Here is a 21656-nt window from a genome sequence, read left to right as displayed (position 1 = left end):
CACATGCCCGCCCGCTGCCCAGGCCATGCTGGGAAACAGCCGGGGTGGAAGCATCAAGGGGGCTTTGTGTGACTTAAGGCAAGCTGCTTTGCTTAGGCGTGTCTCAGTTGGCGAGTCTGTAGAATATGGTTAGAGCAGTTCAGCAGATGTTGTGCTGTGGGCTGGGCGGGGCGGGGCAGGGGGGCATGGAGGTGGAGGCTCTGAAACTGGACCCGGCTTCTCCACCCTCCTGCACCCCACGCATCTGCCCTGAGGCCTGGTCACGTGGAAATGACCCTGTTGGCCTGGGAGGGAGCTTACTGCCTGGCAGCCAGCCTGCCACCAAGTCAGAAGGTAGGGGGCAGGGGGATCACCAAATGTCCACGGCTCCAGCCAGGACAGAGAGCAGGGCCACCTATGCTGCAGTCACCGCTTCCTGGGTAGCCCAGCCTACTGTCTACCAGGGCCATCAGGTACAAATCCTTCTGAGACCAAAGCTGCTTCCACACTTGTCCTCAGGCCACCCTCGAGTCTCCACCCCCAGGATCTTGAGTACAGACACCCTGCTTTTAGCCCTCCTGTTTCCAAACGACTCATCACATCTGACCTCCCTGGTCTGTGCTGCTCAGCCCACGTGTCTGGCCCTGGCTAGGCTGCGTGGAGAGGTCAGGGGACGGGCTCACCTATTGAACCATCATCCTGGAAAAAGAGATGAGAGGTTGATAGTGCCCTCCTTAAGGAACAGATGGGGAAGGTGGGCTCAGAGAGGTGAAGAAAGCCTTGGAGGAATGTGAGTTTTCTAGAGTCGAGTTGAATTGGGGCCTGAATAGGGGAGGAGTTTGTCAGAGAGTTGTTGGCTTACTCTCTGTTCTGTACATTTCCTGGGCAAAAGTACCCCCTTATCAGTCCCCCGACCTCTCGACTCCATTGTCAACTGGTACAGGTGAAGCCAGGGGCTGAGGTTGTCATGGGCTAGGATACTGAGGTAGCTCTGGGGCTCCTGGGTCTGTGCCTCACAGACCCCTTTGGTTGAGGCACAAAGCCCTCCAAAGTCAGGTGTGAGTTGGTCCACTCTTCCCCAGCAAGAGGAGGCAGGGCCAGCCTTGGAGTCTGTGCAGCTTCTTAGGGCTCAGGAGGGCCCTGTCAAAATGCTGCTTCTCCAGCAGCCTCCAGGCTGGGCTGAAGGGCACCAGCTGAGTGCAAGGCCAGGGAGTGCACAGCCCTGGCAGGCTGAGGAGAGGAAGTCATACAGCCATGCGCCAGTTGACCCCCTCCAGTCCAGCCTCAGATCTTTTCACGGCCATGCGTTGGTGACTCGAGTGAGTGAACAGGGCCGAGAACTGTGCCATGGGGGAGGCTTCCTGCAAAGACCCATGACTGTTAGTGGCCTGGCCAGCAGGCCCAGTCTCTGACCATGACCCTGTGCCAACAGTCAAGAGTATCCAGCCTGTCTCTGGGCACCACGCCAGCTTGGGCTGGATCCATCGAGGATTCAAGGCAGGGGTTGAGACTGAGGCTGTGTGTAGCCTGGGTCTACATTCAGTTCCAGCACTTCCAGCTTTGTGCCTTCTGAGTCATAGTTTCTACTTCCCTGAGTTTCAGTTTCCTTGCCTGTAAAATGGGAATAAGGATCTAGCTGACCTTAGATCCCAGGAAAGATGGGGGATAGAGCTTAGCACACTACCGTCCATTGTTAGTGGTGGTTATTGTTGCTGTTCTGTCTCTTAGAAGGGTGGGCTGCTCAGATGGCGGGCTCCAGGGAGGACAGAAAGGGCAGGCCCAGTGCTAAGGCCCAGGAATCATGCATCCTCCCTGATTGATGTGCCTCCCAAGGCAGGAGTTTTGCTGAGAGAAGCAGGGGTCATGCTACCACCAGCATGAAATCCCATTTTACGGTCAGCCTAGAAGATGTGCTCTCCTAAAATTTCAGCCTTAGGCCTCAGCTGTGGCAGGCGGCACAGGAAGGCATGGCCACTGCAGCCTCCCAGAGTTATTCACAGCTGACAAAAAAATTGCAGCTCTGATGATCAGCGATCAGCCCAACAAACACCGGTTGGTGTCCCCTAGCAACCGTGCTGGTAGTTTGGGCTACGTGGGGCCTCACTGCCTGTGGCTCTGGATCTGGTTACCAGGAGTTTATTGAAGGTTTTACCTGGCCTGAGAGGAGCCGAGAGGGCAGGGGCAGCTCTCAGACACACAGGCCCCAGGGGATGGACATGTAGGAACTCCCCGTAGCTCTCTCCAGGAGAGGAAGGTCCTGCCCTCCCCACACTCGCCACCTGCTTCCTCGGCACTTGTCACACCCCGTTACTCTGTCCTCACTGCTGGGCTGTGTCTCCTTGACCTCCCACCAAAGCCTGTCTTGTCCCGGGCAGCCGTGCCCTCCAGCCTCCAGCTCGTCAACCCCATGGCTCCCAACTCTAGGGTTTTTTCCAACCCATTAGCCCCTCCACCCAATCAAACCCTGTCACCCCCTCCAACTGTTTCGGGTCAGTAGCCCCGAATCCCCAATCCCCCTTCTTCACCACAGCCTCCCATTCTCCCTGCTCAGTTCCTCCTTCACTGCCCCCTGCTTTCTTCACTTCCACCCCATGTGGCATTAACTCACTGCCAGTCCCTTGCACCTGTGCAAAGACCACACCCCGGGCAGAGCCTCACCCAGTAGGAGGCACTCAGCCCACCAGGAGCGATCCTATAGCAGTGAGAAGGTGAGCCCCCCAGGGTACCTGCCAGCCAGCCTTGGTGGAACACTAGCCAGCAGCATTCTGGGCTCCCCCATTACCACCTGTCTCCACCCCTGCCCCCCTCCCTCAGGGCTCCCCCGTCTCTTAGCAGACCTCACCTCCTGTTCCTCAGACCAGAACCCTCCAACTCCTTGCCCGGTGGTACCCTCTGTACCCGTTCTCTGCCCTTTTCTCCCATGTCCTCCCCTCCCCGCCCCCCAGGGATCTCTTTGCAGCCCACACCCCGCAGCACAGGAGTATCTATCTTATCTTCACCGCCTCTCCATCTCCAGGATTCCTCCAGTGTCCGAATTCATTTTACCTTCTCCCATCTTCAAAAGCAAGTCCTCCCTCCCCGTGTCCCCCAAGTCATGGGTTTCTCACCCTCGTTACTCTCTCTCCTTTTCAGTCATCCCTCACTGTTCTTACTTCCTTGCTTCTCACTCTGCCTAGGCTCCTGCCACCACCATATTCCAGGACCTTCCACCAGGGCCTCCTACAGCCTCCATCTCCCGTTTCTCCATCCTCATCCCCCAGCCTTCTCAGCAGTGGTTGCCACAGTCAAGCATGCCCTTGGTCTTGAAACACTTTTCCTGTGGATGCTCTGACCAGATTCCCCCCAACACCCCAGTTCTGCTCCCTCTCTGAGTCCTCCTTGGTCCCAGTGATCATGCACCACACTAGGTCTGACCTCTCGTTGCGCGTCTGCTCCACAGCTTTACTCCCCATCAGGAGGCTGGCTCCAGCCCACACCTCCCTCCCCAGCTGCAGCATCTCATGCCCAGTATGCCCTGTCCCCACCACAACCTCCCCAGGCTCCATGAATGCCCCCTACACTGGTCCATTCTAGCTCAAGATAACTGGCTGGGAGTCCTCCCTGCCCCTCTCCTCTCCTCAGCCCACATCCAGGTTCTCTTTGCAAAACTTGCTGTTATCAAAACAATTTTTTCAAAAAGTAGAACCTGCTTTTATTACTGATCCCTGCTCTAGTTTAGGGGGACTTTTCCACTTGATTCTTTTTTGTACCCTTTGATTTTTTTTTTTTTTTTTTTTATTTAAAGAGAACATTTTGTCTTTATAATAAGAAAAAAACAATGTAAGGAGTCCGATAGCCTGGGTGGGCTTCTAAGGTGGTATCTATAGTTTTGCCCAAAAGCCATCATGGAAGAGGAATTTTACAACATTCAGTAACATGTAGCTATATTACCAAGAATCTTGGGAGAAATTACAGAAGTAATTGATGATTCCAGGGTGAAGTGGGAATAAAGGGTCACAATGTGACCAAAGTACCAACCAAAGAATGTTGGCACCATTGGGATTCTCACAGAATCTTCCGTAGCAGGGATCTCCAGACATTAGTGATTGTGTAATGTATGTACTCTTATCATGGAAAGAAAATTGAGCATTTACCTCCAATATATTGTATTTTTAGTATCTCATTTATATCTTCCATGGTATATTATAAAAGCAAACCTAATCAGAATTTCTAATAGGACCAAAAAAAACCCCCAAACACTAGAAGTTCTAATATTTTCTTCCTATACTGTGATGAGCTGTCAAAATCAATAGCCCATGCAGCTCACTTTGGAGGCCCTTGGCCTAGGACAGTAGTTCTCAGGTTCCATGGTGCTATGTAAAATGTATATTTGAGGGCCCCCGCCTCCAGAGAGTTTGATATTCCCCCAAGCCTGGGAATCTGTATTTTTAACCAGCCACCCCAGGGATTTGGGGGTAATCTTGGCCAGTAATTCATTTGAGCCTGCCTTGAGAAACCTTGCTCTAGTGTTTCGAAAAGATTTTTTAAAAAAAAGGAAAGAAAGAAAGAAAAACTACATCTGTTTTTTTTTTGTTTTTTTGTTTGTTTTTTTTTTGCGGTACGCGGGCCTCTCATTGCTGTGGCCTCTCCCATTGCAGAGCACAGGCTCCGGAGGCGCAGGCTCAGCGGCCATGGCTCACGGGCCCAGCCGCTCCGCGGCATGTGGGATCTTCCCGGACCGGGGCACGAACCTGTATCCCCTGCATCGGCAGGCGGGCTCTCAACCACTGCGCCACCAGGGAAGCCCCACATCTGTATTTTAATAGGAAGTAGACCTTGGCTGATCTGTTTTTAGGCTGGAAATATTGAATGGTTTGTTCTTAGGCCTCCAAAGTAGCCACGAATCCATCCACCTCTCTTCATCCCTACTGTCCCCATGCGTACTTGGCCACATGACTGCCAGGAGGAAAGAAACCAGGATATGAGGAGACTAAGGTTGGGCTGCTTAGATGTGGTGGACAGGAATGCCCTCTGGAGGTGATAATTGAGCCAAGACCTGAAGGATGAGGTCTAGCCTTGGGAAGAGAGGGCTGAAGAGCATTTGGGGCCAAGAGTTGAATGTATATCAAGGCCCCAAGGCAGAAGTGGGCTGGACACAGAAAGAAGGGGACTGGAGGGCAGTGCAGCTGGAGCTTGGAGAACTGTGGGACATAGACTGTGAGATGACAGTGGGAGGTCAAATTGGGCAAGGCTCTGAGCTGTGGCTCTGGTTTTTTTAAGTGTGACAGGAAGAAAACTATATCTGTTTCCTAGGGCTACTGCAACAAAGTACTACAAACTCCATGGCTTTAAACAACATAAATTTGTTTTCTCACAGTTCTAGGGGCCAGAAATTCTAGATCAAGGTGTTGGCAGGGTTGATTCCTCCTAGAGGCTCTGAGGCTGAAATCCTCCATACCTCTCTCCTAGCTTCTGGTGGTTTCTGGCAACCCTTGCTGTTCTGTGACTTGTAGACCCATGACTCCAGTCTCTGTCATCACATGGCATTCCCTCAATATGTCTTCACATGGCCTTTTATAAGGACATTAGTCATTGCATTTAGGGCTCACTCATATCCAGTGTAATCTTAACTAATTACATCCAAGGTTCCAGGTGGACATAAATTTTGGGAAAGGGCCCTATTCAACCCAGTGCAGAATCTATTGGACGTTTCAAGGGGAGGAGGATTTACATTTTAAGATTTACATTTGTATTTCAAGAATATTGCTCCAGGATAGCAGAGAGGTGAAAACAGCTGGCCGTCCAGGTGAAGATGATGCAGGGGGTGTCCAGGAGGTGGAGGGAGCTGTTGGGATGGGAGGGAGTCAAGTTCACCAGGAACGGGAATTCCCTGTGGTATTCCAGTCCAGTGGTTAGGACTCCGCACTTTCACTGCCATGGGCCCGGCTTCGATCCCTGGTTGGGGAACTAAGATCCCACAGGCTGTGCAGGGTGGCCAAAAAGAAAAAAGTTCACCAGGAAGGACTGATGGGACGTACTGATGGATCAGCTGTGGAGCAGATGAGGAGGGGCTGGGTCCGTAAGGACGACTCCTGGGTCTCGGCACTTACACATCCCTGCTCCCTGGTCCCCACCACCACCCAAGCGCCTCCACAGTTCCCCCTGACCTGGCTCAGTCAGGCCTCAGAGCCTGACACTCTAGCCACAAGGCCTTGCTCTCCTCTCCCCTACCTGGCCTTACTCTGGGTTCTTGTCTTCAGCCTGTGCCCCTCTGTGATCACCTCCCACCTGGCCTATCTGCCCCTTTCTCCAGGGAACCTTCTCACCACCCCCAAGTCTGGGTCAGGGCTGCCTGGATCAGTACTTGGTCAGCATCTCTCTGCTCTGCTGGGCAGCAAGCTGTCAGAAGAAAGGGGCCCTGGTGGCACTGCTCATAGCTGAGCCCAGGGCCCAACACAAGCCTGTGCTTAGGGATGTGTGGGAGGAGTCCAGGATCTGCGAGGAAGTCAGACAGTGCCAGTGAGCTGGAGCAAGGGCAGGCTGGGCCAGGTGACTGCCCCTTGTGGAGGTGCTGGCCACAGGAGAGCCTGGTGTTCACAGTCTAGGCTGGAGTGCGGAGTGCTGCTGAGAGTCCGTGCAGAACCTGTTCTCCAGAGGCCCGCTAGCCTGGTTCAGGTGTTCCGGGGTCTCCTTCACGACTAGGCTCAGGAAGGAGAGGAGGAGGCCCACGCCAGCAGAGATCTGATAACGGCTACCCCAGGGCAGTAGAAGTGATGGTCACGACAACAGGCAGGGGCTCTGGAACTCTCAAGTCATGCCCAGGCAGTTTAAGGATATGAAGACTGAACTCAGCCTTGAAGACGGAACCCAGCTGGAGGTAGAATCTGGCGGGACCCAGGATTCCAGTTCCGCACTTTCTGGCCAGCTGTCCCTGTAGCTGCTGGAGACTGTGACCCAAGCTGAAGACAGTGCCAGAGCAAGGCAGTGTCCTGATGGGCAGGAGGCCTGGTCTTGGTCCCAGAGGTGTGATGAACCCTGAGAGCAGCCGGTGAGAGACGGCACGCTGGGCAGAGGGAGGTACCAGGTGGCCAGGGAGCAACGTGGCCCATCCTTCAGGTGCTTCCAGACCAGCTACAGGGTGGGCCCTGTCCCATGGGCTAAGCAAGCTGTTCCCCCAGGCCCTAAGGGGCTCTTCCTAGCTGGCCTAAGGGAGTCAGAGAGGCCCTGCCCTTCCCCCTGAGGAGTTCTGTCTCTAGCCGAGCGAATATGGCCGAGCGCACTTGGGCCCTTGACCAGAGCAGCTGTGGGCCTGGCTCAGGGCCAGTGCAGCAAGTGGACACGGGTCAGCTGCAGGCTGGACCCCAGTGCATCAGGGACAGCCTGTCCGCTCAGAGCTATTCTGCTGGAGCTCTCTCTACTCATGTGCCGGTCATTCGTGTCTCAGGATAGGCGGTGGTTTTTGCCCGGGTGCTTGTGGCTGAAGTTTTTTCAATGGTAAGAAGCCTTGGACAGGAGCCAAGGGGTGAACTTGGTGACCTCTCGAGGCCCCCACAAGCCTTGGGGCACTGTGTATACAGGGCAGGGCAGCCACGTTGGAAGGGCCTTGGGCACTGGCATGACTCAGCCCGGAAGTTTAGGCCAAGAAGAGGAAGGCAGAGTCGCCAGCCTGAGCTCCACAGATGCTCTCCCTGCTGGCTCTGATCCAAAACACAGCCTTGGCCCCATGTTTTGGATCAGAGTATTGCAGCTCAGGGCTGAGGATGCATTCAGGGCCTGGGTATTGATTCCCAGATGTCCTGGGCAGGTTAGGCAGTGGTGGCCCCTCAGAGCTGGGAGGTCTGGTGGTTGCTTGTGAGTAAGGTGGAAAACCTCTCTTGTGTTTCCTCAGGTTAGAAATCTGTGCTACATGGTGACAAGGCGCGAGAGAACGAAACACGCCATCTGCAAACTCCAGGAGCAGATATTCCACCTGCAGATGAAACTTATTGAACAGGATCTGTGTCGAGGTAGGCGTCCCCCCTGCCCACCACTGCCACCCCTCCTGTGCACGCCCTCAAAGGGCTGGGTCCCAGGGAGGATGTGCGTCTTCGGGGCCGGGTGCGGCATGTGTACAGGGTCAGGGGCCACTGGCCCCCACCCCTACCCTCTGTATCCAGTTAGTAGGCCCAGGCGGGAGCCTGCCGGGGTCCTAGATGTGTGTTGGCAGGCAAGGAGCCAAAGATGCAATGTGGACATCGGGCCTGCCCTCGGGGAGCTTTCTGGTTCACAGGGCGCTCAGGCAGTGCTGAGCCATAGTGGTTCAGGAGGAAATTGCACATGAACAGGTACAAACCAGAAGTCCCAGCGGCTCTGTGCTGGTGCTGGGGCAGGAAGGGCCCAAGCTGGCGAGCTTCCCTGAACCCCTGTGTGCCTGCGTTTCGATTCTGAAGAAGGCAGCTGCCCCAGAGGTGAAAGAGGACCTGTGTATTTGTTTTCCCGGACCCTGTCTGATAGGATTCAGGCCCTGGGCCAACAGTTTTTTCCCTCTGTCTTACGCTTTTGCCATCACATGCATTTAACAGATCTGGAAATCAAAGGTCAAAGAAGCTCTGACAGTGGTCTTACTTATTAGTTGTGGATATTGCTGGACAACAGGGCCCTTCCTGGACTGTTTACATGTTAAGGAAGGCAATGCTTAGCCCAGAAAATGGTACTCTAATGTTGAATTGTATGCAGCAGAAATAGCTGGATGGAGAGATGTTTAAGCCAGGGGCTGCCACTGCCAGGTCAGCCTGTGGGTCAGGCTGGGCCTGGAGTAGAAGGAGGAGAGCTGCCCGGCCACCACCAGAGCCAGTGACTGAGAACCTGCTACTGCCCCACCCCTGCCCAAGAGCTGGCTGCCTCAACTGCGCTTTGGAATCACCACCTACTCTGGCCCCAGAAGCCAGCACTGCCCAGGACAGGTGCTGGGTCACGGTGGGTCACAGCCATGTAGAGGTCAGGGCTGACCGTGTACCTCAAGGACTATGGCAGCTTCCTGGTTGCCCAACCTTTCCAGGCTCCCTCTCATCTGTCGGTTCCTTCGGCGAGCACTGATTGAGTGTAGATAGGATGCCGGGCTCTGTGCTGGGCACTGCGAGCACCCTGCCATGGACTGAATGGACAGGCTCCCTGTCCTCGTGGAGCTCACCATCTGGAAAGACAAAGGAAAGTGGCGTCCAAGGGGCTGCCGTTGGTGCCAGTGCAGGGACAGAGGTATCAGGGATGGCTTCACGGTGGTGGTGTTGCCGGAACATCTCAGCCTTCTTAGGACTCACTATGGCCACACATTCAACTGCAGGAAGGCAGCAGAGAGTGGTAAGGTGTGCAGTGCTCACAGACACAGGATTCCAGAACCATGGTCAGGAGCTTGGAGGGTCGGCATCCCCGCATTGAGTCTGGAGATATTCGCAGCTCCTAGACCTGAGTGGCAGCCACAGGCCACCTTTTGGTCAGGGCAGGGCATTTGGAGAGAAGACCAGTTTGCCTCTGCTTGAAGCTGATGCCCTCAGTGTTGTGACGCTTGACCCGTGGGGTGAGACATGGGCTACAGGCTATATTGCTGAGGCCTGTCTGGCCAGAGGGCTAGAGAAGGTTTCCCAGGGGTGGTGTATTTATGCTGTGAGCTGAACCAGGTGAAGGACAGGGCAGGGAAATTGCATATTTGGAGACCTGGAAGCCAGAGCTGTCTTGTTAGAGAAACTAGAAGGAAACTGGCATATCTGCAACTAGGGCAGAAGGAAAATGTCTGAAGTGAGGCCGAGGGGTTGCCAGGGTCAGATGTGCAAGGTCTTGTGCCCTTGGAAGGAGCTCAGACCATGGTGAGGGCAGTGGGAGACTTGAGAAGCCTCTCTCTGAAGTATCTAGGCACTGGTCCCATGTGATAGATGAGAAGACTGAGGCCTGGCCTGAGGTTACACAGGGAATTAACAGCAGACTGGGGAGATTCCCGGAGTTGGGGCCACACTCCTCAACCTTCTCTTAAACGCTTACTCAGGAAGCCCTCCAGCCTCTGGCTGAGAAGCTGGGAGAAGATTCCTGGCAGCTCCCCACCACAACATGTCCCTCCCCTGCTCCATTGTGTTCTACGGCTCCCCAGACCCATGTGGTCATGGACTAAAATGATATGAGGGCCAGGTGTGTACCCTGAGTCTCCCATCAAAGCAGACCAGGAGAGCAAGGCAGGGGACTTGCTCAAGGGCGCTGACCGCTGTGTCAGGAGTGGAACCCAAGGCTCTTGACTCCTCAGAGTGTCCTGTCCGCCTTCAGGTCTGGCTCCTCGGCCTGGCATTTAAGGCCCTGCCCTGTCCACTCACCTCCAGCCTTCCCACCCACCAGGACTCTGTCCTGAGATCTTTAGGCCATATAGATCAAACTGCAGTCCAGGTCCTACAAAGCAGTCTTCCACCCTCCTCGTGGCCCTGTGCCCCTCACCAAGCCCCTCAAGGGCAGTTACCCCTGTCTCCCACACTAGCTATTCCCCGACTCACTGGAGCCCCAGTTATCCCAGGTCCCACATGGCTCAGAGCCTGGACCACAGAGGCAGGAGGAGGTGACCCAGAAGGCAAGGCACTGGCTGATGGGGAGGACTCCTTGGGTGCCACACAGTGGTCTTAGTTCCGGCCGGGCTGCTTGGGGTAACCATCTCCCTCCTGCTCTCTCTTTCCCTGACGCAGAGCGGTCTGGGAGGAGAGCAAAGGGCAAGAAGAGCGACTCGAAAAGGAAAGGCCGCGAGGGTCCGAAGGGCAGCCCCGAGAAGAAAGAGAAAGTGAAGGCAGGGTCCGACTCAGTCCTGGGGCAGCTTGGTGAGTGGCCTGGCGCACACAGCCAGGCTCATACCATCACTCCACTTGCAGCTCCCCTCGAAAGGCCATGGGGACCACCAGCATCCCTGCTGCAGAGTGGGACGCCCGAGAGGGGTAGCCAGGCCCTTGCTTGCCCACGCACTCCTTCCAGCCATAAAGGAGACTGGGATCTGGCATCCTGAGAGTTCCTCTTTTGTAGACTGGAGACTGGGCCCAAGAGCTCAGGGACTGCTAGGCCATCCTGGCCCTTCCAGGAACCCAGCATCATGCTGGGAGGTGAGGGCCTGCCATAATTCTCTGTCCCTGTCCCCCTCTGCCAGAATGTCCTCAAGTGGGCCTCCCTTCAGCCCCAGCAAATCTTCCGAGAGCCCCCCAGAGAGACCCAGAGGAGTGGCCCTGGCCCAGCCCATCTCATGGTCACAGACCTATTTACTGCGGCCCCGTTAAGCACAGCAGTCCTAGAGGGACCCTCAGCCTTGGGCTTTGTCTCCTAGGATGTCACATGCTTCCTCTAGAGCACTTCTCAGGGCAGGGGTGGTGTCCCCTTGCCAACCTCACCTCTAGTGTAGAAGCCCCAGGTCATCTTTTATTTTCCTCAGTCTCAGGAAGGAAACAACTTGGTATCTAATGGGAAGCCCAGTCTCACCAGCTGCTGCCTCCCAAGACCTCAGTAAAGGAGGGAGGGCCCATAGCTGGAGCTGGCCCTGACATCCAAAAGGGACCTTCTACCCAGATATACCTTGCTGTCTGGTTCACGCCCGACGCCCATATCCAAGTTACCCGCTTTGGAAGCTCTGAGAAGTGACAACATGAAAATCTAGTGCCCCCTGGTGGCCTGAGGGCGCTTTCCTCCATTCCTCCATCCCTTATGCCCCCAGGATACAGGGTGATGGGCAGGCCTGGGCGTCCACCTTGTGCAATCTCGAAGGGCCCTCGCTTGGTTTCATGCTCTGCTGTTGCCGCTTTGAAATTCTTGATAATTTTTGAACAGGGAGCCCACATTTTCACTTTACGCTCTGCTTCTCAAACTGTGAAGCCTGTCCCAGGAGCAGGGCGTCCTTCTGGGGAGAGGGGTATTTGGTGCGGAGCCTGCTTTTTGGCGGTGTTGGCAGGATGGATGGACGAAACAAGATAACTCAACGGTCTAGCACAGAGGGAAAGAGGGAGGAAGGCACGGTGGTGTGCAGGGGAGGGTCAGAGAGGGCTTCCTGAAGGAGAGTGGGACACACACCTGCTGGCATCTCACCTGCCTTCTTTCTCCCTTCGGCCAGGCCTGTCCACTTCGTTCCCCATCGACGGCACCTTCTTCAACAGCTGGCTGGCGCAGTCGGTGCAGATCACGGCAGAGAACATGGCCATGAGCGAGTGGTCGTTAAACAATGGGCATCGTGAGGACCCTGCTCCGGGGCTGCTGTCGGAGGAGCTGCTGCAGGACGAGGAGACGCTGCTGAGCTTCATGCGGGACCCCTCACTGCGACCTGGCGACCCTGCCAGGAAGACCCGTGGCCGCACCCGCCTGCCTGCCAAGAAGAAACCGCCGCAGGATGGGCCCGGTTCACGGACGACTCCAGACAAAACCCCCAAGAAGCCCTGGGGCCAGGATGCTGGCAGCGGCAAGGGGGGTCAGGGGCCACCTGCCAGGAAGCCACCACGGCGAACGCCTTCTCACCTGCCATCCAGTCCCACAGCCGAGGACTGTCCCATCCCAGCAGCTCCCGAGAGCCCCCCACCGCTGGCCCCCGAGACCCCGGACGAGGCAGCCCCAGCGGCTGCCGACTCGAATGTCCAAGTGCCTGGCCCTACGGCGAGTCCCAAGCCCTCAGGCCGGCTCCGGCCGCCCCGCGAGAGCAGGGGAACCCGGAGATCGCCAAGTGCCAGGCCTGATGCCGGGACAGGACCGCCTTCTGCTGTGGCCGAGAGGCCAAAGGTCAGCCTACACTTTGACACCGAGACTGATGGCTACTTCTCTGACGGGGAGATGAGCGACTCAGATGTGGAGGCCGAGGACAGCGGGGTGCAGCGGGGTCCCCGGGAAGCAGGGGCTGAGGAGGTGGTCCGCATGGGGGTACTGGCCTCCTAAGTCACCCCCTACCCCTGTCCTGGGCCCTGCTCTGGTCCGCCCACGAGGCCTCAGCCCAGTCACAACTGCCATTTCCAATCTCTGCTGAGTGTCTCAGACCCTCGAGGCTGCCACTCTGTTGTGGTTTTATTTTTAATATAAAGAGAGTTTCGAATTCCACACTATTGTCTTTCCTCTGTGCTGGCCTAGGACATTAGGATTCCTTACATGGCTCTGGCCACAAGGACCACACCAGGTCCTGGGCACCATCCCTGCCGCGGCAGCATCCCCGCCCGGCCCATGCGGTATTGCTGGGCTCCTGGCTACACGTAGGCAAGGTGAAGAAGAGCTCAGGACTCCAGCCCGCTGCCACTGGGTGACACAGAGTGTCATTTGGGCATTATTATGGCAGATGGGCCAGCCCAGGGCCTGTCCCGCCTTGCCCCCAAATCCCACTGGGGTCCATCTGGGGGGTCCTGCTGCACTCCACTGATCCCCAAGGAAGCATAATAAGTGATACCCAGCCAGAGTCTACTCACTGTCACAAGCACAACGAGCTTATACGAGAAAGCACTGAGGGGGCGAAGAGGGCCTGCTGGTTCCAAGGGAACCACAGCCGTTCCCGATCAACCCACATCATCTGAGGCCTGCCCGCCCACCCCGTGACCCTCCACTCCCTTGCTGCTCTGCCCCTGCCAGCGCCCAGCCCGGCGGCTCTGGGAAGGGCTTCCCAGAATCCTTCCTGAGCTGTGCCGTTTTCTCAGGGGACTCCCAGCCAGCCAGCCGCCAGTGCCGGCGGAGGGCTGCGAGGGAGGGCCAGTGCCCAGATGGGGGGCGTGGGGCTCAGACTCGCCCACTGCAGAGAATCGCTCTGGGACTCCACCTTCCTTCCTTCCTTCGGGGCCAGTCTCGGCCGAGGTCTGATCACTCCCAGATAGCTGACCAGACCAGACCACTTGCCTTTTCAAGTTTCCCAGTCCTGCTAAGAGATGAGCTTCTTCCTCGGTTTCCTTTTGGAAACTCCTCTTTCCAACAAGCAGTGGGATCCCGGGGCCCAGGACACATCAGTGACGGCCTGCTGGGGCTGTTTTAAGTCTTGCTGGATCTCCCTGGTTCCTCTCTCCCTCCGAGCCTTAACCCCCTTTCCCAGACATTCCCTCCCTCCCCACCATCACCATCCTGCCTTTCCCACCCCACCCTCTAGGTCCCAGGTAGTAGCTCTGAAGAGTTTCAGTGGAGTGGCCCCAGGGTGACAGCTCAGGGAACAAACAAAAAAAGGAATTCAGTGAAAACGTGTTTTTCTTTCTTTTATGAATTACTCCTGGATCACTTCTGCCACTGGTAAAGCCAGAACTTCTCCAACAAGAACCTTGCAAAAGTCCAGTGAATCAGTCGAATCATTCTGTGGATGCCAAAGAATATTTTGACCATAATACAGCACAGCCTGGACCTGACAACTTGTCACTTGGACTATTTTTTAAATGGAGCTCTTTAGCAACCAAGTATAGAAACATGTTCATTGCACACGTCCAAGAGGCGGGCGCAAGCTCTTGGACGAGGATGCTGTTCTGCTGCTGCTGTTGGATTTCAGATCCCCAGGCTTGGCCCACTGTGAGCTCTCCTGAACTCTGAGACTCACTGTGGGAGGAGACTGATGGCGAAACCAGCGTGGCAAAAGTGTTGCCATGGGGTTGCCCCTCGTGACACACAAAGCGCAAATCGGCAGGATGGGGAAGCAATTTGAGCACCCATCCCCGACTCCAAATTTTCAAGGTACGACAGTGGCATGATCATCGACACTCAGTTTCATGTGAATTTTATCAAAACAGGAAACAAAGACAACGACTAAGTTTAAAGGGTCAGACAGATTTGTCCAGCCGGAGCAGACTCGGAGTGGGCTTCGAGGACTCTGGGCGTTGGGTTGGCATGAGCTACCATGTAGAGTTTAGTCTGCCTGCCCGCCCGCCTTGGTAGTAGTGGCCAGTGCAGTGTCAGCATCAGCGTCCCAACCCCATTCTCTGTTTACTGCCTTTGAATAGACCTTCCTTCCCCGTGCTTCGGGTCACCTCGGGCCACAACCTTGTCTGTGCTGAATTGCTCAGTCTGACCTCACAGGAAGCAAAAGGGACGAGCTTTAAAGAACAACCAAACTCTGCCGGGGGATGGGGGGTGCCAGGAATGGCTCGGGTCCAGTAGACTCAGTACTTGCCTGTTTACCCTTCATCCATCCTGAGGCAGAGTCTGGGCTCCCTGGGGGTGAGGTTAGGGAGAGAACCAGGGTGGGAAGGTAGTGGGTCTGGCCAGGGTCTGGACTGGGTGGGCCATGCCAGGCAGCCAGCACTCTTCAGAGGGCCTCTACTCAAGTCGGCCTCTGGATTCCGACCCTTTTCCCGATTGGCTCTTGCTTTGGATTGAACTATCCCTGGGGCCCACATCCTGCACGGAGTCCAAGTGTCTGTACGGCTGGCTGGCCGGGGTCTCCCAGGCCACGCCCTAGAGCTGTCCTTGCCAGGCAGCCGTCCACCCCTAGGATGTCCACCGGGCTGCAAATAGGACAAGGATACCGGTTCCCACTGCTGGCCTTTCTGCTATTAGCCACAGCCCGTTCGCTCTTTTTCCAGCCTGCCGATGGCTTTGCCGCCTCGGAGTTTAAGATGGGAAGCTGGGAAGAAGGCAGGAGGCCTTTTCCAGACCAGAGGCTGAGGCAGATCTTTCGCTTGACCGTATCCGCCCACACTCACTGGCCCTCCTCAGGGAGGGAGAAGCTGCTCTGGAACTCATCCGGGCTGTCATCACCTCCCTCCCAGTCCCCACTGCCCACCTCCTTCCCCCTCATCACAGTGAGAAAGGATAATGTGCGAGGAAAGTATTTTTATGGATCATAAATGTATTTTAGAACAAATAAGGAGAAGAAAGGTAGAAGGGTTTATTTTATTAAATGAGCTCTGACTCGGTGACAGTGTGTGAGCATTTGCAGTATGAAGGTCTCAGGTTCCTTGGAAAGGCCACCCAGGTTTCCAAACATGGGTGTTGGACTGTGGATGTGTGAGCCTGTTCCAGAGCACACCTTGTGTGTGTCCGAGCGCAGGCGTTAACCTGTGTGCGTCGTGTATGGGCACACGATGGGACTTGGGGGACAGTTCCTAGAGAATCACCTGCTCGATTCTAACAGACATTGGCAGCAGCTGGGTTTGGCATTTCCTTGCTTACTGCCAGATGTGGCCAACCTCTGCCCATACCTGAAGCTCTGTAGAATGGCCTGGGTACCTGTAGCGAGGCCCTTGGGGAGGCCACTTCCCATGCCCCTGGCCCAGCTGGCCACATTGGCCAAAGAGCCAGGCTGGAGTCTGGGACCTTTGGTTGTTCTTTAAGGCACTTCCTGCTACTTTGTCCCTCAGACGCACAATACTCTGTGCTCCACATTGGCTCGGGGTGGGGGGATGATATGAATGTCACAGGAGGAGACACCTTCTGTCTTTGTTTCAATGAAAGTGATGTGCCATTTGTTAATATACAAGAGAAATATTGAAAATATATTGAAAAGAGCAATTTTAAATTATTTTTGGCTTATGTTGCAATATTTATTTTCTTGTATTAGAAAAGATTCCTTTGTAGAGAAAAAATGTATTTTTCATTAACGCAAAAACCTATTTCTCCTTTTTGTACATTGTCCATGTTCGCTACCCTTCACGAGCAATAGAATGTATGGCCGCCTGGGGGTGGCCGGTGCCCGCGTGCCCTGCATGATTCTGTGTTGCCGCTGCCGCATAGCTCCCAGTCCCATCCTGTCCTGCTCGCTCATGGGGGTCTTCCAGAGCCCAGCCCCCACTAGGGCCCGTGTCTTCAGGACCCCTCTGCACTCCTCGTGTGTTGGCAAACGCAGTTAATAAAGCGATGTTTTCTGTGCTGGCTGGTGTGAGGCTCTGTTGCACCAGGGGCGGGGGGTAGAGGTTCAGTGAAACAGCGAGTGTTCCCTGGCTGTCCGAAGGGACGTAGCAAGTGCTCAGTATGCACTGGGGCTGGGCATATTTCATTTTCTTCTCACTGCTTTCATCCCCTGGAGTTCAGAGTGGATGATGGAGCTTCGCGAAGCCACACCCCTGGTAAGAGGTGAAGTTCAGTGTTAAAGTCGGAACCCCTTGAGCCACCTACCTGGGGCAGTGGGAAGGTTTGGGAGGAAACTCAGGCCTCTGTCCCTAGATCAGGAAAGGCTTTTGCCCAGACTTGTTTTTCACTCATTATTTTCTGAGTACTTACTCCGGACCAGGCTCTGTAAAGTATGGGGAATGCAGCCACCATCTATCTGTGCCCTGGGGGAGCTCACAGACCAGCAGGGACACAATGAGGGAACTGGGAGGTACAATGGAGGCCTGGGCTGATTGGGCAGGGGTGCATTCAGGTTACTCTGAGGAAGCAACACCATTCGTTCATGCATGCATTCATTCATTCACTTGACAATTAGTCTACTGAGCATACATCTCATTCTGCCAGTGTGCTGGGTCGTACACTGTGGATGGCACCAGGACCCTGCCCTCCCGGAGCTTCCAGGCTTCCAGGTGTCGTAGACTTGAAGACTAACTAGTTGCTCGCCCAAGGGGAGCTGGCTGGGAGGAAGGGACAACAAGCGCTCCGGGTAGAGGGCTCGGCAAGCGCAAAGATGGATTAAGCTACGTGCAGAGGGGTTTTGAACCTCCTCTGAGAGCCCAAGGGGAGGCTGTGTGGAAAGGGGCCTGAACTGAGACTCAAGGAATCTAGCTTCTGGGGCCGCTGACTTAGTTGTTAACCACAGAGAACTGCCCCATTTCCTCACTGATGCAATAGAAGGTAAGTCCCCGAGGGCACCTCCAGGTCCAAAGTTCTGTGATTCCGCCCGTTGCAGAAAAGTGATGGAAAGAAACCTGGGGCGAGTGTATGTGCTTTGAATGCCTATGGAGGGAGGTGTCCCTCACTGAGGGGCCACATCCCTGCTGCTGGGACCTGGGAACCCTGTCTGACAGAGCTGTGTGGGTTCTTTCAGGGCACCCAGCTGAGAGTGAAAAGGGCTTACTCAGCATCCTCCACCGCAGTCAGCAGGAGGCGCTGGTGGGTCAGCCCCAGGATTGAGGGGCTCCTGCTCGGCCAGCACCCCTAGCTGTGGTTTGGGGCTGTCAGCTCTCTGGGCCAGCTGCCCTGGGCTCGGCACCCCAGCCTCTCCCTCCTCCCCAATCCAGACACACTTGGCCACAGTGCTCCAGAAGAGCGATGCAGGGGCTCCGTGGCCAGGCCTGCAGCTGCAAAGCTGTGGGGCAGGAGAGGTCAAGGTACCTGTGGGTCCAAAGCAGCAATGTGCAGTAGAAATAAAGTGTGAGCCACATAGGTAATTCTAGTAGCCACATTTTTAACAAGTAAAAAGAAACAGGTAAAATGAATTTTCATAACATTTTATTTAATGCATTATATCCAAATATGATCACCTGAAGCTGTAATCGATAGAAAATAATTACTGATGAGCCAATGGCCCAGGAATCCGAGGGGAGGCCAGGTGTCCACTCCCGCCGCCTCGTTCATGCACACATTGATTCAGCACTCACGGGGCGTCAGCTGCTGGGCCCTGAGGACTCTGGGATGACCACATGCCCCTCTGCAGAGGCCAGGCCAGTGTGGGAGACAAACTTTAATCCGATAGTCCCAAAGCCATGTGCAATGACACACAGACTGCGCGGCAGCGGGGAGGGACTCTCGTGCCCACCCTGAACTTGCCTTGTTCTTGTGAAACTCCTGCAGGGTAGGATCTGGGACGCCATCTGCTGCCCAGCCCTGATGTCTGATGATATGTGTTTTTTTTGCCACAATTTTTTTTTTTAGAATGAATACTATATAGGAAAAAAAAAAGTAACCCTGCTACATTTAAGAATGTATGACTGCTTTGCTGCAACAACAAACACAATGTTAAGGAAAAAGAAGCCATTCTAAAACATTAAAAAAAAAGAGGGGATTCCCTGGCGGTCCAGTGGTTAGGTCTTTGTGCTGTCACTGCCGGGGGCCCGACTACAAGCCTGGGTTGGGGAACTATGATCTCGCAAGCTGCGCAGTGCGGCCAAAAAAATTTTGTTAATTAAAAAATTTTTAATTTTAAAAATTAAAAAATAAAAAAGAGTTCACATGGGGCCTCTCTGCCTTTCCTAGAGCACCCATGACTCCCCTGGGCCCCCCTACTCAAACTCAAGTCTTCTTTTTATTTTAACCCAACCCTCACAGTTTTTTGCACAGCACTGTAGGAAAATATGTCTGACCCAGGCTGAGGAAACCAGGGTTCTAGTCTGCTCTCTGCCATTGACTTGCCGTACCTCAGTTTTCCCATCTGTAAAATGGGAGAAGAAGTTGGGGATACTGCTTTCTCTAGGTCCTGGGGGGAGGGTCCATGGTCAGAGGATGTGGTCAGTGAGGATCAGGCGAGAGTCTGCTGGGGCCCTTCATTTTACCTTAAGGCCAGCTGGGTGAGGTGGGGCTGGCTGGCAGAGGGGGCTACGTGAGCCTCCAGACTGAACTTGGACAGAGCAAGAGCAGGAAGATGCTGCAGGCTTTCACACAATCAGAATGCCATCATGGCCGCTGATTCATCTGTCACCAGGTGAGGGGTCAGTAGGAGCATAGCATTAGCCATGGGTGTGATCATGAGGTGAGACACAAGGTCCGGTTGGGACGGTGACGGGTAAGCACTGAGCAGGTCCTGCAGGCGCTGGAAGGAAGCTGAGGTGCCCGTCCTCCGGGTTGGGGATGGGGCCCGAGTCCTCGCTGGCAGGGCTGGGGGGGCTCTGTGATTTGGGTGACAGCAGTTGTAGGGTGGGCTTGTCCAGGGCTAGGGGTTTGGGTTCAGTGGGCAATTCCCCCTTATGCTCCCTCCATCCTCAGTTAACATTAGCTAACTGTGGCCGTTCAGGTCCAGAGAATTCATCCATGAGCACACCACAAAGGAGAAAGTGACTAGAAACGGATTCCTGTGGGCCTTGTGGTAATGGAGAATTAGGGACTGTGTTTTGGTCCTTTCTGGGCCTCATTTTCCTCATCTGTCAAATGAGGATGAGAGTTCCTACTGGGCCCACCATGCAGGGTGGCTGAGAGTCACAAAGTGGGCATGGATGTGAAGGGAACAGAATGAGGAACCACTGACTGGGTGAGGGGAGGGGGAACAGCGGTTTAGGCAGCGGGTGCTCTAACGCTGGCAGACTGACCAGAGGCCAGGAGGCCAGAGGGATTTGTTTACTGACTCCCGCAATCTTAGAGGTGAAGCCCCGCTGTTTACAGGTTCTCACGGGCCTTCCTACGCCCAAGCAGAACACCTGTGGTCTGGGGGCAGGGCAGGGACTGGCCACGTGCGGCCCGGGAGGGGCCGACTAAGGGCGGGTTGTAAGCACCTGGTGTTCATCAGGGAAGCCACTCACGTGATGCCTGTGCCAGTCAGCTGCCTATGCCTGAGAAACACCCACCTTCCCAGCATTCCCGGTTCCTCGGTGGCCATCCTGAAGCCTTGTAACCCAGGAGGCCCGAGGGAGCCGAATTCCTCCTGTCCTGCACCCTCACCCTCTTTTTTTGTTTGTTTGTTTTTTTGCGGTACGCAGGCCTCTCACTGTTGTGGCCTCTCCCTTTGCGGAGCACAGGCTCCAGACGCGCAGGCTCAGCGGCCATGGCTCACGGGCCCAGCCGCTCCGCGGCATGTGGGATCTTCCCGGACCAGGGCACGAACCCGTGTCCCCTGCATTGGCAGGCGGACTCTCAACCACTGCGCCATCAGGGAAGCCCCTCACCCTCTTTTGCAAAGAAGGAAGGTTCCACTGCTAGGGACCGAATGTTGGGAGCAACACGAAACTCGGAAGAGCACCAGGGTTTGCAGGAGAAGCCAAGCAAGAAAAGTGACTCAGCAAAATAAACCATCACCTGTGGATATTCTGAACTGCTGTCTTGGGACTCTGGATGATTGCCTGGTTCTGGCGACAGGTGCTTGGTATACAAAACTTTGTTTCCCACACGCCAGCTGTAATATTCATGCTCATCAGCTTACAGAAGGAAGCCTAGGAGGCTTGGGAAGGAGCTGCCATGGACGGGCCTGATAGCTGCCTCGTCCAACGTAAGACTCCTAAATGGGTTCACGGCAAAGGGAGCAGTGTGCCCTGTAGGGACGTCAGGAACTAGAGGGGATGCTTAAATCTTAGGGACCCCTCTGCCCTCCAGGAGCACATCCTTCTGGTCAAGAAAGTGTATGGGACCAGTACCAACCTGCACCGTCAGTCCTGGGTCCTACTCGGCCCTCATCTGAGGAGCCACATCTGGGTGATAGGACCTCAGTGTTTGGGGGGTGGGGGGCATGAAAGCACGTCTTGTCCACCACCTTCTCTAGGACAGCTTCTGAATTCTAGTGACAGAGAGCCTGTCACTTTATTTTTTAATTTATTTATTTTTTTTGCGGTACGTGGGCCACTCACTGCTGTGGCCTCTCCTGTTGCGGAGCACAGGCTCCGGACGCGCAGGCCCAGCGGCCATGGCTCACGGGCCCAGCCACTCTGCGGCATGTGGGATCTTCCCAAACTGGGGCACGAACCCGTGTCCCCTGCATCGGCAGGCGAACTCTCAACCACTGCGCCACCAGGGAAGCCCAGAGCCTGTCACTTTACAAGCAACCCACTGCTAAGCCATATGTATTAAATTTTAAAATGTCTTCCTTAAATTCAACTGTAATTGTCACTCTGAAACGATGTTTCTATTCACAGGCGGTTCTGAGCCCGGGAGCCACAGAGGTCAAGTCCAGTCTAGTGTTCGCTGGGCAGCCCTTGGGCTGTGTG

The 21656-nt window shown here is 55.1% G+C and overlaps 1 protein-coding gene across 8 annotated transcripts in view; it reads left to right on the top strand.

Annotated features, from left to right (window-relative positions):
• The window catches only part of JADE2 (jade family PHD finger 2), a 48161-nt gene extending 35141 nt beyond the window's left edge, over positions 1-13020 (top strand). For 7 of the 8 annotated variants that reach the window (XM_082623458.1, XM_082623461.1, XM_082623459.1 and 4 more), the window contains 3 exons: positions 7847-7964; positions 10653-10781; positions 12053-13020. In XM_082623458.1, coding sequence (XP_082479584.1) covers positions 7847-7964; positions 10653-10781; positions 12053-12861 — 1056 coding nt within the window. In that variant the 3' untranslated portion in view covers positions 12862-13020. The remainder of the gene's footprint in view (positions 1-7846; positions 7965-10652; positions 10782-12052) is intronic. The other variant, XM_082623464.1, reaches the window with a different exon arrangement.
• Positions 13021-21656: the final 8636 nt, after the last annotated feature.

This window comes from Mesoplodon mirus (assembly GCF_964341445.2).
Source record: "Mesoplodon mirus genome assembly, chromosome: 5".
Lineage (NCBI taxonomy): Eukaryota > Metazoa > Chordata > Mammalia > Artiodactyla > Ziphiidae > Mesoplodon > Mesoplodon mirus.
The sequence above is the reverse complement of the archived record's forward strand: the minus strand, read 5'-3'. Positions and strand labels throughout refer to the sequence as shown.